Source organism: Biomphalaria glabrata, chromosome 2 (genome assembly GCF_947242115.1).
Source record: "Biomphalaria glabrata chromosome 2, xgBioGlab47.1, whole genome shotgun sequence".
Lineage (NCBI taxonomy): Eukaryota > Metazoa > Mollusca > Gastropoda > Planorbidae > Biomphalaria > Biomphalaria glabrata.
This window is the reverse complement of record NC_074712.1, coordinates 29,361,534-29,378,422: the sequence shown is the minus strand read 5'-3', so window position 1 is coordinate 29,378,422 and position 16,889 is coordinate 29,361,534. Positions and strand designations below refer to the sequence as shown.

General features: G+C 33.1%; 1 protein-coding gene across 6 annotated transcripts; it reads right to left on the bottom strand.

Moving 5' to 3' along the window:
* Positions 1–245: 245 nt before the first annotated feature.
* Positions 246–16,344, bottom strand: LOC106073178 (mitochondrial thiamine pyrophosphate carrier-like). Of its 6 annotated transcripts, none has more exons than XM_013233667.2 (7): positions 16,186–16,340; positions 14,213–14,301; positions 12,812–13,011; positions 12,470–12,622; positions 11,190–11,369; positions 10,126–10,312; positions 246–1,039 (listed from the first exon to the last, which is right to left on the bottom strand). In XM_013233667.2, the coding sequence occupies exons 3-7, from the start codon at positions 12,938–12,940 to the stop codon at positions 723–725; spliced, it is 966 nt and encodes a 321-aa protein (XP_013089121.2). In that variant the 5' UTR covers positions 12,941–13,011; positions 14,213–14,301; positions 16,186–16,340; the 3' UTR covers positions 246–722. The 6 variants fall into 6 exon arrangements, with proteins under 6 accessions (XP_013089121.2, XP_013089122.2, XP_013089124.2 ...); XM_013233668.2 differs by lacking the exon at positions 16,186–16,340 and adding an exon at positions 15,660–16,024; XM_013233670.2 differs by lacking the exon at positions 16,186–16,340 and adding an exon at positions 15,684–16,024.
* Between the last annotated feature and the right edge of the window lie 545 nt (positions 16,345–16,889).

Below are 16,889 nucleotides of genomic sequence, written 5' to 3'. Positions count from 1 at the left end.
CCCACTACACAATCCTGTTTGGACTGTGAATTTTATTATTCCTTATTAATAGCCCCATTCTAATCCTATTTATTTTTCTTAAAATCAGGTTAATTCTTTAATTTTGTTTCAATGCTTTATCTCACACAAAAGTAGGGATTTATTTTTCTTAAAATCAGGTTAATTCTTTAATTTTGTTTCAATGCTTTATCTCACACAAAAGTAATGTAGAAATAATATTGATATTAAGGCAAATAAAACACAAGTCAAAATGTTCATTTTATTTTATAAACCACTACATTCAACAACTGGTAAATATAAAACACCATGACCAATTTTCTAGTCCAAATAAAATAACACTTGGTTATTAAATTTATTATTGATGTTTGAAGAGTAACAAGCAAAGAGTTAACATGCACCACAAATATGTAACCTAACAGCCCAGGCTATGTTCTAATACTAACTTATTAAAATTGTTTGCTACACTCTCCCTAATGATATTGTATAGAATCAATCTTTCAATAACAATATTATACTTAAGTCAACAAAATTTGTTTTAAAAAAAAATGAGATGACGAAAGAAATATGCTTACTCAAGATGTTATCAAGAAACAGACCAAAATCTAAGTATATTCTAAATATAATAATGTCATTCATTAAGTGTATAATGTCTTTCATTTGTTCAAATTAAAAAAAAACTACCAGTAAATAAATTAAATATATACACTATAATACAGATCTAATTATCTGGAACTAGTTCTATGGCTGTACGCTAGGACTTTGCAAACATTTTCATAAATACAGAAATTGAGTCCAGCCACAAACCCTGCTTTCAACAAACTTGGACATAAACCTTTGTACAAGCATAAGACTCCTTCCTGTCTCACTGAACTAGCTAGACAATGAAAAAGTCCTTTGTACTGGTGTACTGCACCAAATGGCCTTCGAGCTTTCTCAAAACCTTGAACCTGTAACCTTTTCTTAATAACATCTAGTGGGTAAACAATAAGTTTAGCAAGTGCACCTGATCCTGAACCACACACTAGAGCTTCCAAGGACTCTAGAAGAACAAAAAAAAGATGTCTCGATGAACAATTGGCATCATAATACAATATACATATAAATTATAATACAACAAAATGTTAAAGGTAAAGTAATTATTATAATGCAAACAGAATGTTAAAGGTAACATAATTATATTACAATAAAGTGTTAAAGATAAAGTGGCTAAAAAATTGTTAACTGTGTTTTCTATGATATAATTTGATTTGAGAATTGCACTATTTATTATTCAATGTAACTTTCTCATCTCAATTCCCCATAGGCATACTAAATCAAAGACCCGAACAGAACTCTGGCTTCAAAGCCCTCCTATAGAACCAAAACTATTCGGAGAACTGCCTGATCTGGAAAACATTGCGCGGTTCATCTTAGATATAGGATTACTGATCTGAACCCTCCAACATGTAAAATGAGAACAGATAGTGTGAACAGCAGCACATTTTTTTAAGTGTTGACATACAGATTCTGGCACCCATAAGAGTCATGTGGAAGTACTGCCTGGAAATTCTCTTTGCTAGGATTATGTCCTCTGGAGCTAAATCAGCTTCTGCGCTAAATGGTGAGCTAATGGTATAGAAAACCGGTTCTTGACGTCTTAAAATTTGCTTTTATAAATTGCAAAATTAAGGAATCTAAATAAGTGTTGTACTTTTAATCATTTCACTAGAAATAATTTCACCTTTCAGCAAAGGAAAATGACAAAACCTGTTTTCTTTCGCTTGCTTGTAGATATGGGAAGGCCTTGTTTGAAAAGATTTAACATCCATTTACATTTCATATGCAAAAAACTCATTGCAATGGTAATTGTGAAACATGAAATCTGTCTTCCACTCTTCATTAGAAATGTTGGTATCAAAGTCACAGTCAATGTCCTTCAAGTAACATAACAATTTCTTCCTTGAGATTTTATATTGTTCTCGTTTATCTTGCCCATGCTATGATAGAGGAAATATTGGATTTTTTTTTATTCATAATCGAAACTACCTGTGGTTAATACACCCTTTGTAATAAGTTTGATTACTATGTATATTGTGCTATTATGAAGTTGAAATTTTATGTAGCTTTGTGCAAATTTTCCTATTTAAAGTTTTTGGTTGGGGTATTAAAAAAAACCCACTATTTACTCAGTCAAAGATTGAGCTCCACCAGTTGTCACCCTTGCCATCTTGTTCCAAGCATACCCAACATTCAACACAGTTCTTCATAGCATTGAATAAATACTGATCAGAGATTATGTCTTGAATTGATTGTATTGATGTATAGCCAATAAGCATAGTCTTCGTTTGCTTGAAACTTTTTATAATGACAGTTTCAATAAAGTATATTATTTTTAATATATTTGCATTTTTATAAGTATATACTGTGGACACACCTGACTTCTGTAGGTGTTGGAGGGCAGCATAAAACACTCCGGCCGGCCGCATGTGGCCCGCGGGCCGTAATTTGCCCACCTCTGATCTATACTATAAAGTAGAATGTAAGGCGTATGGATAGATGTATGTGCCGAATAGAAATCAAAACCGTTTGACCAATCTTGATAAAACTTGGCATAAATTTTCCTTGGGTACTTACTTAGACCGCAGTGTATGTATTGTACCCCTAAAACAAACTTAAGACCCTCAAAAAAAAAAATTGACCAACTCTATGAAAGTATAGTATCTTATAAATCTATGCCATGTTTACCATGTTTACATAATGTGTCTAAATGATGAGACAAGACAGAGAGGTCACGCATGCGCAGAGATGAAAATCTCTAGATTTTAATTAGCTCTCATTTAAGAAAACATAATTTTGTACTTTTACACAAGAACATATAAATTAGTGTATATTCATTTCATTATTTAAGGAAAATCAACCTTCAAAAATTTGAGTTTACAAAACATTTTTTACATAAAATCGTTCGCTCTAAGTGCGAATAGCTTTAGCCGCATTGACACACTTTTCCATAACTCGTGCACGCCATTACTTGCGCCACGTAGTGATACAAATGAAATTAACGTCAGAGGTCAAAATACCACACATTACAAAAGCATATTATTAAACTAATAATTTACTTACATAATACATTTTACTTTCCATTGCGTTTTTAAAGTATTTTACCCTACAACTACCAATTAGGTTTAATTAAGTTTTTATTTTCAATTTACTTTTTTCTTTCATATTTACTTATGCGCATTTAGACCTCTTAACAACATAGCTACACATATTCATTTATCGTGTTGCCAAACATTTTTCATTCATCATATCGCGCACCAAAAGGTCACGCATGCACTATAAATGTGAATGGCTTTAGCATGTTGACGTACATACTGATTTAGATCTAGGTCAACACAAGCTTAAAGTGTTTAGTTATTGACTAGACTACAAATTTTTTTCAGTCTAAATCTAGATCTACATAAAATTAAACTAACATTGTTATATTAACAGTTACATTAACGCGTTTGCTTTAATTATAAAATACATTTTATCGCTTTTTGGTCTCCTTGGCAACAGGTCAAGGGGTCATGAATTTACAGAGCTACAAAAAATAAAATTACATGTTGACCTTTAAATAATAAATTGAATAATTAAACTCTATTTAGCGTTATTTTTTAATTTAAATCAATGAGAGTTCAATATAGCCTACTGTCACGTACACAGTATCTATATTTAGCTCGTCAGCGACCTCGGGTAATTCCGTCACGCGGCAGAGCTATGTTCAGAATAAATGTGATTGGTTTTGAAATATTGTTTGTTGTACATTGAGCTGCATTTATTGGTTGGCCTTGCAGTGTAGAGTTGTTGATCACGTGTTTACGCTCTAGAGCCCGGGAAGATAGTAGTTTGACGCCAGTCTTGTATGGAACGTGTTATAGAGAACATGTACTTTTTGTATTAGAACTCAATTATATTACTATGTAGATCAGTTATTTTATTCAAGTACATTTAACCATTGTAATTATTTGTGAATAGCTTTTTCAAGTTCTGAATTAACGTAATTGTTTTAGATGAAGAGAAGTTTCTTTATTGAATATAATGAAATACTTAGATCAACTTAGCGATTAGCGACTTCTAGATGATCCTCTTATCAACTGGTAACATTCTGAATGATTGTATTATCAACTAGATCTAGCTACTTCTATACGATCATCTTATTAAAAGAAGATTTCAAGATCCTCGGCAATCATGGTCATTGATAGTGCAATAGAGCTCAAGTATAATCGTGACATCTGGCACCATCTTAGATTGTGGCATTAGCACCCATTGATGGTTGTGACAGTGGCACTATTAGTGATTGTGACACCTACTCTCTTAAATATATATGTGACTACTTTTAATTCACAATACACATTTTAAAAATAGATCTAAAAGCTTTAATTTCATTGATAAATCTAGATCTAATAAACTATTTTCTTCTTATTTTTTAAAAAGTGAACCCATATTAGATGACGTCGAATCAGAAAGATGCAACAACACAAAGAAAGTTATTAGCTGTATATTAGATTCTTAGAAAACAATACAATGGGGATGTGGAAGAAGACATAAGATTCCTTCAATCAGATGACATAGGTAGCAGAGAGCACGAGAAGAAAGAATTAGCAGATAAGGTAGAAAGAAGGTAGAAAAAATATAATGAATTGGATATCATTGTTGTTATACATATATGTTAAGGCTACTAAATTATAGTTTTGTTTTATAAGTTTTGTAAAGGCTACATAGGAAATGTAAAGAGTATACGTAGTAGAAAGTAGATACATAGATTTTGTACAATGTATATTTTATTTTGTTTGAGTATAATTATCCTATTAAAATTACATTTGTAAGAAAATTATCGAAATGGTGTGGTAGAAATACCTAAAAGAAACGTCAAGGCTAGAATCATTATATAAGCCTGATGATACTAAGAAGTAAATAGGCATTGGGTTTAAATCTATAGTATTATGAGTAAGGAGAGTTAGTTAGGCAGGGTCATGTTGTTGTGGTTAGGATATGCATAGAGCAGGATAGACTTGGTTTGTTAACCATTTGATTGCGTCTGGAATGAGGGTCTTTTGTACAGGCATAAGAGAAGAATGTAGATGTTGATATAATTAATATGTACTTTGTTAGGATTCTTGTGTTTCTTAGAACATGTTGTTGAGAAGTTAGAATTTCAAATTGTTATTTAATTTGTTTGGAAAATGGACTAACAGACACTCAATATACATAGAACAAGGTGGGTGTTACGAGCACAGCATAGCATGAATGTGGAATGGTGTGAATGTGTGTTGAAAGGGTTAGAGAGAGAAAAAGATCCAAAAATGGAGTAATGTACTTTAAGTTATTATTGATATATTATTAATGGTTTCTCTAAAGTCTTCATCATCTACTATATATGAGTCTGTTGGTGTATAATTAAGAGTCTCATCTGCTTGTAACAATATATATATATATATATATATATATATATATATATATATATATATATAATATGTGTGTGTGTGTACGTAATTAATCTTTATTACATTTTGACCCTTCTTTCTTTCGGAAGATGTTTATTGTACCCTAGAATAGGTTCATCTTTGAGTTGTGAAAAGAATGTAGACACCCCTCCCCTTGCTAGCAAGGGAGTCTGGGGGAGCGCTGTGAGCTCCCCCAGCGGGGTTCGGGGCAGAGCCCCACCGCCAAGCACTATGTCCCGTAAAAAAAATATAAAAAGTGCAGATTCTGGGGTATCTACAGTGCATTATCCTGCTATTAAAACCCTTCTTGGCTATGCTCATGGATTTTGGTGACTGTAGTTTGCCTTAGATTCTATTGTCAAAACCATCTGTTGGGGAGTTTTTAACTAAAAAATCTATTTAGGGTTTTATTAAAACAAACTTAAAAACTCAAAAACCCTTAGCTATGCCCAAAGAATTTGTTGACTAGAATAATATTGAAGAAATGCTCCGTGTGTGTGTGGGGGGGGGGGTAAAATCGGAGCACTCTGGAGGGGGATGAGGGTTAAAATATAATTTTGTTTTGTTTTCAACTTAAAACCCTCTTTAGGGGGTTTCAACTTAAAGCCTTCTGGAGGGAGGTTGGATACTTTAGTCTTATATTAAAGAAGGGGTTTTATCATTTTTTTTAAATTTCGGAGGGGATTTTTAACTCAAAATCCACCTTGGATACATTCATGGATATTGGTGACTGTCATTTAAATTATTTTTTGTTTTATAGAAGAGGAGGTTTTTTCCTCAAAACCCCCTAGGCTGCGCTGGGGAAAGCGATAGATTTAGGCAATCCATCACTGAGTACCGGCAACTATTTATTTTTTATAAAAAAGCATTGAAATTACTGATACTTAATAACTAATGACCAACAACCCTGATATCTTGCCTCATTTTTGTTAATAGTTTCCCAAAAAGACTTTTGTAGATGATTACTTTAGTCTTGACCCTTCAAACTGACTTTGTATTTTTTTCTTATAAAGCAGTGCATTTGTTCCTTACTGTTACGTGCGCAGCTTAGTGTGAATGTGAAATGGTGCGATTGCGTGTTGAAAGGAAAGAAGAACCAAAATGGAGGAATATGAACAAGAAAGTGTTTTCAGTATTAATAAAGAGTAAAGTATTTATAAACTGTGATTTGTCGTTTTCCGTGTCTAAAGAGTCTCATCCAATATGAAGACGTAACAAGTGGCGCCCAACGCAAAGGTAACCCACGTATCCCTCTATTCACAGGGGATCTCCTGTCAGCAGACAGTAGAGATAGTAAAATCTATATCTAGAGACAGGAGAACATTCGATTCGATATTATTAGAAATAGACTATGGCGGACAGGGCTGAGGTAGCAGCGTTGAAGGAAGAGGGAAGGTTGTTGGAGCTTGAAGGGGCAGAACTAAGAAAATACGTACAAGAAAGGTTGATGGAGAGGGAGAGATTAGCGATGGAAAGAGAAAAAGAAAAGGAGAGATTAGCGATGGAAAGAGAAAAAGAAAAGGAGAGATTAGCGATGGAAAGAGAAAAAGAAAAGGAGAGATTAGCGATGGAAAGAGAAAAAGAAAAGGAGAGATTAGCGATGGAAAGAGACAAAGAAAAAGAGAGATTAGCGATGGAAAGAGACAAAGAAAAGGAGAGATTAGATAAGGAGGACAAAAGAGAAAGAGAAAAGGATAAGGAGATAGTAGCAATTGAAAGGGAAAAGAAAAATGAATTAGTTGCCATTGAAAGAGAAAGATTGGCGTTGGAAAAAGAGACAGCAGAGAGAAAGTTAAAAACAAACCAAGAAAAAGAGAGTGATAAAAGAAAGGGGGAAACTACAGGGAATAAACTAGCAAAATATAAAGGTGCGATATTCGAAGAAGCTAAAATGGACATTGACATTTTTTTGAAGAAATTTGAAATTGAAATGAGAGAACTGGAATACCCCGAAGACAAATGGTCATTCTTATTATCAAAGTCATTTGTAGCAGAGGTCCCATCGAAGATATGCATGAACCAGAGCAGCTATAGCGTAGTGAAAGAACAATTACTACGAACGTACGGAAAAACAGAGGCGTATTACCGTGAACAATTTGTTAACTGTGAGATAGAACCAGAGGATGACCCGCAGACCTTCTTGGACAAAATGAGCAGCCATTTCGATAACTGGATAGAAACCGCTGAGGTAGAAAAAACCTTTGACAGTCTTAAGACATTTCTCATGCTGGACAAAGTGATGTACGAGTGTCAGGAGGAATTAAAAATATTTCTGTTGGAGAGGAAACCGAAATCCATAGAAGACATAGTAAGACTGATAAGGGCTTATAAAGTGGCACATCCCGAGAAGAAATTATCTAGAGGCAGTGATATAGAAGAAATAGTTGCCTTTAACAGAACATGTGAGACACAGAATAACTCTCACAGAACAAGGGAGACACAGGAGAGACAGTATAGAAGTGGTACATATGAAAGACAAAATGATAGCCGCAACGGAAGATATCAAGGAAACAGACAGGAAAGAAAGGACTGGGAGAAAGGTAGAATAGAGCAAGGCTTATCATTGTCATCTGATACTGGAACATTGGAGATTTTTCATACATTCGTAGGGAACAAGGCAGCCAAGACCATCAGGGATACTGGGAGCACTATTATTAGAGTGAATAAGAATTTAGTGGAAGACCATGAATATACAGGCGAATCTAGGAAGTGTGTTATGTTTAATGGGAATATTGTACAATTACCGATTGCTAAAGTTAGTATAGACACACCGTATGTTAAGGGGACAGTGGAAGCTTGTGTTGTAGATCAGGGTGAGATAGATTTAATTATTGGGAATATCCATGGGGTGAAAATATGTTCAGTAAGGGAGATTGAGAATTGGAAGAAATATTATGGGATAAAGTCTACGCGAGGTAGAAATGGGGATGTGGAAGAAGACATAAGATCTCATACATCAGATGACATGGGTAGCAGAGAGCACGAGAAGAAAGAATTAACAGATAAGGTAGAAAGCAATGCAATAGGAATGGGTCCAAATCAAAGTAAAGTAAGGCAATCAGTGGTACAGGGAAAGCGATTTTAACCCACATATAGACGTACAAGTTCATACATCTTATGCTTTAATTGTGGGAGAAGGGGGCATATTAGAAGACAGTGTCAACAATTAATTAGAATTAAGGATTCAAGGTACAATAGTGAAGAGGCGTATACGAGAAAAGAGAGGGATATTAGCAGCCTAGAAAACAGTACAGCTAGATCATTAGGTAGTAGGATCACAATGGGACATCATTGCAAAGGAGGGAAGCGGAAAGGATGGCATGTCAATAATGTTAGAATTATATAGATAGGATTAGAAAAGGTGGGAATGATGGACATTAATTATTGTTCTATTCTACAATGAATAAATATATGTGTAATGAATTGAATATTGTTGTTACAATATGCATGGAGCAAGATAGACTTTGTTTGTTAACTATTTGATTGCGACTGGAATGATGGTGTTTTGTACAGGCATACGATTATGAGTGGGGAGTTGTATTAATAGAAATATGATTACTTATAGATATATGTTAACAGAAGTGGTTTCAATTGCTCATAATAACAGTTATTATTGTGATGAATATAATTGTTATTCCATGTTGGAATTGTATTGGTATTAACATGACATTGTGTTTGATTTTGTGTAGTTATTACATTATGGTTTTATATGTTACCGATTTGTTTTAACTTGGAATAGTCTGATAATATATTCAGTGCTTTGTATTTTGGACGTTCGATGTGCATCGAACTTGTTAAACAGGGGGGGGTGTTACGTGCGCAGCTTAGTGTGAATGTGAAATGAAGCGATTGCGTGTTGAAAGGAAAGAAGAACCAAAATGGAGGAATATGAACAAGAAAGTGTTTTCAGTATTAATAAAGAGTAAAGTATTTATAAACTGTGATTTGTCGTTTTCCATGTCTAAAGAGTCTCATCCAATATGAAGACGTAACACTTACATTTCACTGACCAACATCTGCCCAACTTAACCTGGCCTAAGACACTTACTAGCAGTCAAGCATATATATATACATTGACAAAACCTGAGTGCCAACCTAATTTATACTTATGAAGAGAAGGAACGAAAACAAGACAGCTTAGATAAAGAGTCAAGATTTTAACATTTTACCATCACAGAAAAGATAAAAAAAAAAACAATCACAAAAATAAAATGAAAATAAAAGAACTCCTTTGTTCCTTTAGCAATTAAATTATTGAAGATAATCCAACATTCTAATGTAAACTTTAAAGTTTAAGGGAAACTGTGGTGTGAACCTATATTTTATGTACTTTACAGAGTCTAATGCACATTTGTAAGACAAATTTCCAGAAGGATAATAAAGATTATTATTATCATATTCCTTTCAGTGAATCATGTCATATCTGAGTTGGTGGCACATTTTTTGTTTGTTACATACAAGCTTTTTTAACAAAAATAACATTTTGCAACTTGCAAATGATGTACAGTTGATCACTATTTACTGCACTGTACATATAGCCAAAGTAAAATAAGATTTTAGAATGAGCTGGCAATAGTTAAAAATAGATTAGCAGATGTTAAACAATAAGATAAAATAGACACATTTATAATTTAAACTTTTTACAAAATAACATATTTTGTACCTGGTGCAGCTGTGGGCCAAATTCCATGTGCTTTGTTCCACAAACCAGTGAACAGTGAATACAAACCAAACTGAAAGCCCATTTGAGGTGCTATTTGGATTACAGTTGGTGATAAACCTTTATAAAATCCTCTTGGTCCTTCTTTTCTGCCTATAGAAACTACAGCAGATGTCAAACTGTTGTACAGCTGGAGAAATAAAAGAAAACACAATACTACAAACTATTCTAATTTTCTATTTCTATTATTTAATTAATATATATAATATCATTTATTATTTAATAATAAAACTTTAGTTTATATTGTCTAGGCTTAGAATCATTAGTTGCAGGTGTGATAGTGCCAGGAGGCTGCTTGCAATGCAGAGCAAACAAAATACTTTTGAAATTGAAGGGTATGGGAATATTAGATATCATTTGTGTTTTTTAAAGATGTTTTTTTTTTTACAATCCAGACTATTTTTTCTTAGTACTAAAGTATATTTGAAATGTTTGTAACATGATGTCTAAGTGTTTTTGGTTCAAAACCACTTTTTTTTTTTCTTTGGATTTGTGATTTTATTTTTTATATGTATAAATTACATACATTTTCATGAAAAACAAAACTTATCTCACAATGTGTGATCTGTGGCTGAGAGGCTAAAACTGCTCGGCTACGGCATGGCCACCTAACAAGGGGGCTCGAGTTCAAATGACAACTCGAGCTGATATGTGTTTGCTGAACACCTAAAGGCAGCACAGATACCCCCTCCCCCACTGGTCCACAAAGGAGATTGAACCATAGCACTTTGAGAATGAAAGATACACTATATAAAAGCAATTTAAAAATTAATTAATTTAATTACTATATATAATATATATAACTGTATAAAAGTTTTACTTTTCTTATCAAAATCTCTTCCCAAGTACAATTTAAAAAGTATTGTGACAGTTTGCTTTGATTATGACACAATTGTCAAACTAAATTGCAAAATTGTATTTAGAGAAGACATTTTGTATAGACTCTCTGGAAAAAAATTCATACTTGTACAAATTCTTTCTATAAGATAATGAGGACTACAATTTACCTTTGGCTCTCCCTGGGCAACAAATCTGGTTCTTATAATATCCAGTGGGAAAACAAAAAATGAAGCTATACAACCACTCAGTCCTCCACATACTGTATGAGTCAATGGACGATAGGTTGTAGTCATCATTTCTGGGAGATACTGCCAAATTTCTACAGTCATCACTTCAAAACATGAATACTGCAAATGTTTAAAATTCTCTGAATGACGGTCTATCTTACTTCAATCAAAGCACATGTAAAGAGTGTTTTTTGTGCAGTCAATATATGACATAATAATTTTATCTAAAATCATTATCATTATCTAAATAAGTAGAAAATAATAATATATTATGTGGTCTAACTTAGCATTCATATACAAGTAGTTTGTTATTTTTCTGTGAGATGTTTATTAAGAGGGAGGTTTTCTTAACATTAAAAAAAATATTTTGAGAAACTTGATTGTTAAATAAAGTCTAGTGTCACTGATCTTTCCATTTTGCTACTTCATGACTTTGATTTGATAAGCATACAGAGTAGTAAAATGACTTCCAATGCTTGAGATTTTTTCACCAATCACAATCACTATTAACACACACTATCCATTCCATACAATAAAATTATGATCTAATTTATTTTGGACCCTTAGACAAAATTGTAACAAATGTGAATGTTTTATTTTCTTGTTTGTTTGTTTTTGTTTTTTTTTTTTGGGGGGGGGGGGGGGGGCAATATCTGAAAAAGCCCAACTTAGCCAATTACATTTAAACACTATCTCCAACTGCTTATAGTTCTAATTGAAAAAATATTTCATCTTAATTATGATATCAATAAATCATAAGGAGCATTGTATATTCAGGAGCTACTAAAAAGAGAAAATAATTATATGTAAAGCACTAAATCAAAGTGGAGGCTTGGCTTCCAAACCAGGGGTCCTGGGATTTCAGGATCTTTAGGGCTCCTCTGAGTCCACCCAGCTCTAATGGGTATCTCTGACATTAGTTGGGGAAAAGTAAAGGCAGTTCGTTATTGTGCTGGCCACCTGATACCCTCATTAACCGTGGGCCATACAAACTGTTATGATGACCTTTACACCATCTGCCCTATAGATCGCAAGGTCTAAAGTTGTTGTTTTTTTGTTTGTTTTTTTACTAAATCAAAGCTTACGAAAACAGAAAATTAATTAATTTTAATTAAGATTTAAAAAAACTGCATAAAAAATAGTTTTAAGTGATTTAGAAGCTTTTCATTAATAGTAATTTTCATTGATTCTTTAAAAAAAAAAAAAGATAAATCTGTCACCTGTGCAATACCATAAAAAACTGACAAAGCTTGAGCCGGAATATGTCCTTTCCATAATGCTGAAAGTCCTTCTTCTTTTATTATACATCTAACTGCTTGATATATACTACTATATTTTGAGTGCTCATTCCTTTTTATTGGTTCTACTTGCAACTAGAAAAAAAAAAATCGATATATAACCTTAATTATCAATTTCATGGTGTTTCAGAAACAAAACATTTTAACTTAACAGCCCCAACCTGTTATCAAGCTTAAAACATGTCAGAATTTGTTCTGAACAACATTCTAGCATTAAGCAGACAACATAACATAACAAAATCTTTTTTAAAGCAATAGTCTAACCTGAAAGCGTATTTTGATAACATCAAGTGGTTGAGACACAGCTCTTGTTACAGCACCACTGATAGCTCCAGCAATGGCAAAATCCGTTGAAGACAAGTGGTTTCTAACTACTGGATCAAAGCCTACCATAGTTCCATTCTAAGCTTACTAATAAAACTATAATCCAGTTTATTATTTATCTTTTCAAGAGGCATACAATTCTGTAAACAAAATATGATTAATTAATTAATATGCAACATTTGAATATTTAAACAAGAAAAAAAAGAAAATGATATATATATATATAAAAGACAGATATGCTCTCAAATGAAATAGGATCAATTCTGATGTAATTAGTAGTTAGAAAAATAATAAATCACTCTCTGTTGAATATTTGAAAACAAAAAAAAAAAAGGTGAGAGAGGGTGGGAATATAAATTACACAATTTTTTACAAATTTACAACAAAATAATTTTTTTCACTATATGATGTTCAATATTAGGATATTTTTAATTGACAGCTTTTTTAAAGGACTACCTGTGAAAAACTGATAAATCAAATAAAGAACTTTTAAAATAAATTTTTAACTGAAGAGGTTAAAGTTAAAATATTGAAAATAAAATCACTTATCTACCAATCTATTGCAAATGATTTTAAATAAAAACATGGACCGACAGATAAATCAGTATTTTTGTGTGCGCCGATAATGCTAATTTTAACTCTAATGTCAAGGCGATCCTACTGTATGGTTCTGAAACATGGAAAACAACTGAAGCAGCAACAAAAAAAGTACAAACCTTCAACAACAGATGTCTGAGAAATATCTTAAAAATAAACTGGTACGACTAAGTAGAAAACACCAAACTGTGGGAGATGAATGGGAGAAAAAATATGGAGGTGCAGATTTTAGAGAGGAAGTGGAGATGGATTGGTCACACCCTTAGAAAAGATACCAACAACAGAGCTAGACAGGCCTTAGAGTGGAACCCCCAGGCTACAAGACGTAGAGGAAGACCAAATAGAACATGGCGACACAGTATACTAGAGGAAGCAGAGAGGACAGGAAGCCATTAAAAAACTAGCAGGAGACCGGGGAGAGTGGCGTGTTTTTACTGAGGCCCTATGTTCCATGAGGAACTTAAAGGAAAGATGATGATGATGATAATGCTAATACTAATTTTGGAGGCCTGAAATGGCCTTTTCCATACAACATGTCTGTGTATTGAGGGCAATATACAAGTGCTCTCAAGTAGCCTATCTTCTGCCATTGACTAATTTAAAATGCACAGAAAGTAGCATGAAAATGTTTTTCCCCAACAAATTATTGGTGTATGCATTTTTTATGTATTACTTTGGATGATGCCGGATTGGTTAGAAAAAAGATACAATGTAGTAAACTTCTACAAAAATTGTGCACAGTACCTCAGAGAGAGAAGCAGTGGATTCAAAAGTTAATACTTTCAGACAGATCGCATTTAAAATGTTACATCATGGGAGACTGTTTCATTGCCCTATGGTGAAATACAAAATAACAATAAATTCGTTTTGTGTATACCAGAAGCTAATACTGTTACTGAAAGAGTTTTTCTGCAGTGAACACCATGTGAAAAAGTGAAAATACAGTTTATATGTGGAGACACTTATTTAAAGGACTTTCAATCTTGAAATGTAACTTATGACAGTGAAAATTCCAGAAATCTTTGTGCAAAATGTATGAAACTATCTGTTGTGATACGGTTACTGTGTGAGGTCAACCGTGACACACGGTCAAGTGTTGGGTATCGAGGGTTAGGGGACTTGGGAGGAAGTGACGAGTGTGTAAACAAGAAGAGAGAAAGTCAGCGAGTGAAGTTGGGTGTCTGTATATTGCTTTCTTGTTTCATTTTTAAAATGCACCATTGTACTGACGTTAAAGTTGTTAAAAGCACAATAGCCAGGCATTGCTCTAGAACATTAAAATCTGTTTTTTTTTCGCATCCCATGATCGACAAGTGTCAAGTGTCCCGTTTTCACTCCCCATGTATCTGGTCACCTTATTCTAGTAGTCTAAGTAGTACAGTCTGTACAGAAGCATTGAGTCTATAGAGTCAGGCAGAGTAATTCTAGAGATAGTTATCATAGTAGAGTCTACTCAGACTTGTGACTGTCTATGATACTTTGATATATATCTAGAAATAATCTCTACTAGATCTACATAGATTCTGGATCTAGACTTAATCTAATAATTAATGATAATAAGATAGAACTTCTTCTTCTTTGTTCTCAACTACTCTAAGTAACTCTACTTAGTACTTTAGTGAATTTAGTCACTTTAGACTTTATTAAAACTACTCTAAAAGTAAAATTTAGTCTAAATATTGTAAATTAGTAAATAATAAAAAATATGAATATGTATGATTATAATTATAATAAATAAATATTTTAATTCTAAAGTATTCTTAATTCTAGACTAAAATTTAAAATGATTATGCAAACAAATATCATCTAGATCTAGGCTCTACTCACTCATGACTCGTGAGTCTAGACTCTAACTGACTCTAACTCTGAGTCTAAGAAGACTAAGTCTAAGTCAATAAATGAGTTTAGTGAGTGTCTTCCAGAAAAGTTTAAAAGTAAATTAGACTACCTAAAGTCAGTATAGACATAGTCGACATAGACGAAAGTGGCTAAAGTAGCCTAACTAAGTGACTATATATATATAATTATAATACTATATAGACCTCTAGATAGGCTATATTAAGTGTATTAGTAGACTAACTTCATGTTGTCTTAGTTACTTTAGTACTTTAGTATAGTATACTATATAGAATATAGATATATATATTAATATAGAATATAGTATTATCTATATAATATATTATATGACAACCTTTGACCATAAACTCTGCATTACCAACACATATTTCAGAACGAAACCACAGCACTGTGTCTCATGGAGGCACCCTAGGTCTGGGCACTGGCACCAGCTGGATATGATACTGACACGAAAAAAGGACATTGGAAATATACTGCTGACACGTAGCTACCAAAGCGCGGATTGTGATACTGATCATACGTTACTTAGTGTCCTGCCGGTCAAGACTGCTGCCAACTAAGATCCACACATCACAGGGAAAAAAGAAAATCACGCCTGAATACCACTAGCACAAAAAATCCTGATCTATGCACCGAATTTGAGAACAAATTAGAGGAAGCTTTTAAAAACTTCTCTGTAACAGTAGTAAAACTGAGTAGAAAAAAGCTGGACGTTTAACTTTATCATTATCATCATGAACGGATGATTATGCATCACTGATCTTTCACCTCTTTGGAAACAAAACCAAGAAAAGCGATGATAGTATAGACATATAGAGTCTAGATCTAGTTAATAACTGTTAACTGTTAATAGAACTAACCCTAGAGTCTGTAGTCTGTAGATATAAAATCTACTAATTCTAGATCTAGATCTAGTTAAATATTGTATGATTTATTAATATTAGGTTCATTCATTTTAGTCATTTTAGAATCATTTCACTTTGATGGAAAAAGAAGCGAAAGTTTGATTCAGTAACTTCCGCTTTGCTTCACCTTTTAACAATGATCTAAATATTCTAAACTCTAAACTAAAATAATAAGATCACAACTTTTACTTCCATTTAGAATCTAGACTAGATATTAATCAAGATCTAAATTATTATAGACCAGACTATATTTTGTAGACTAGGTTTATTTCCTTTTATCATATTTTCAAACTTAAAAAAAAGTTACCACCCAGAACAGTTCATTAGAAGCCCATTGCACCCCCTCCTCCCCAGACATAAAAGACACAATTGAAGGAAACGAAAAAGGAAAAAAAAATTCTGTTCACCTCAGCATTAGCCTACTAGGAGGTCGAATCTTGTCTTCGTGAGCATTTTCCGACATTTTGAGCTGCGCACCAGTTGATATGCCTCCCCCATAGACTTCTATATATTATATAATTAAGCCTTCCCTATAAATATACTGGTATTGGCTAGATTGCCGATTTGGGCAAATACGGGTGTCTAAAAAAAAGTATACGTTTAATGAGTGCCTGTTCCTCGTGTGTTTCTGATTTGTCTTTTCATTGACGTCAATTTTT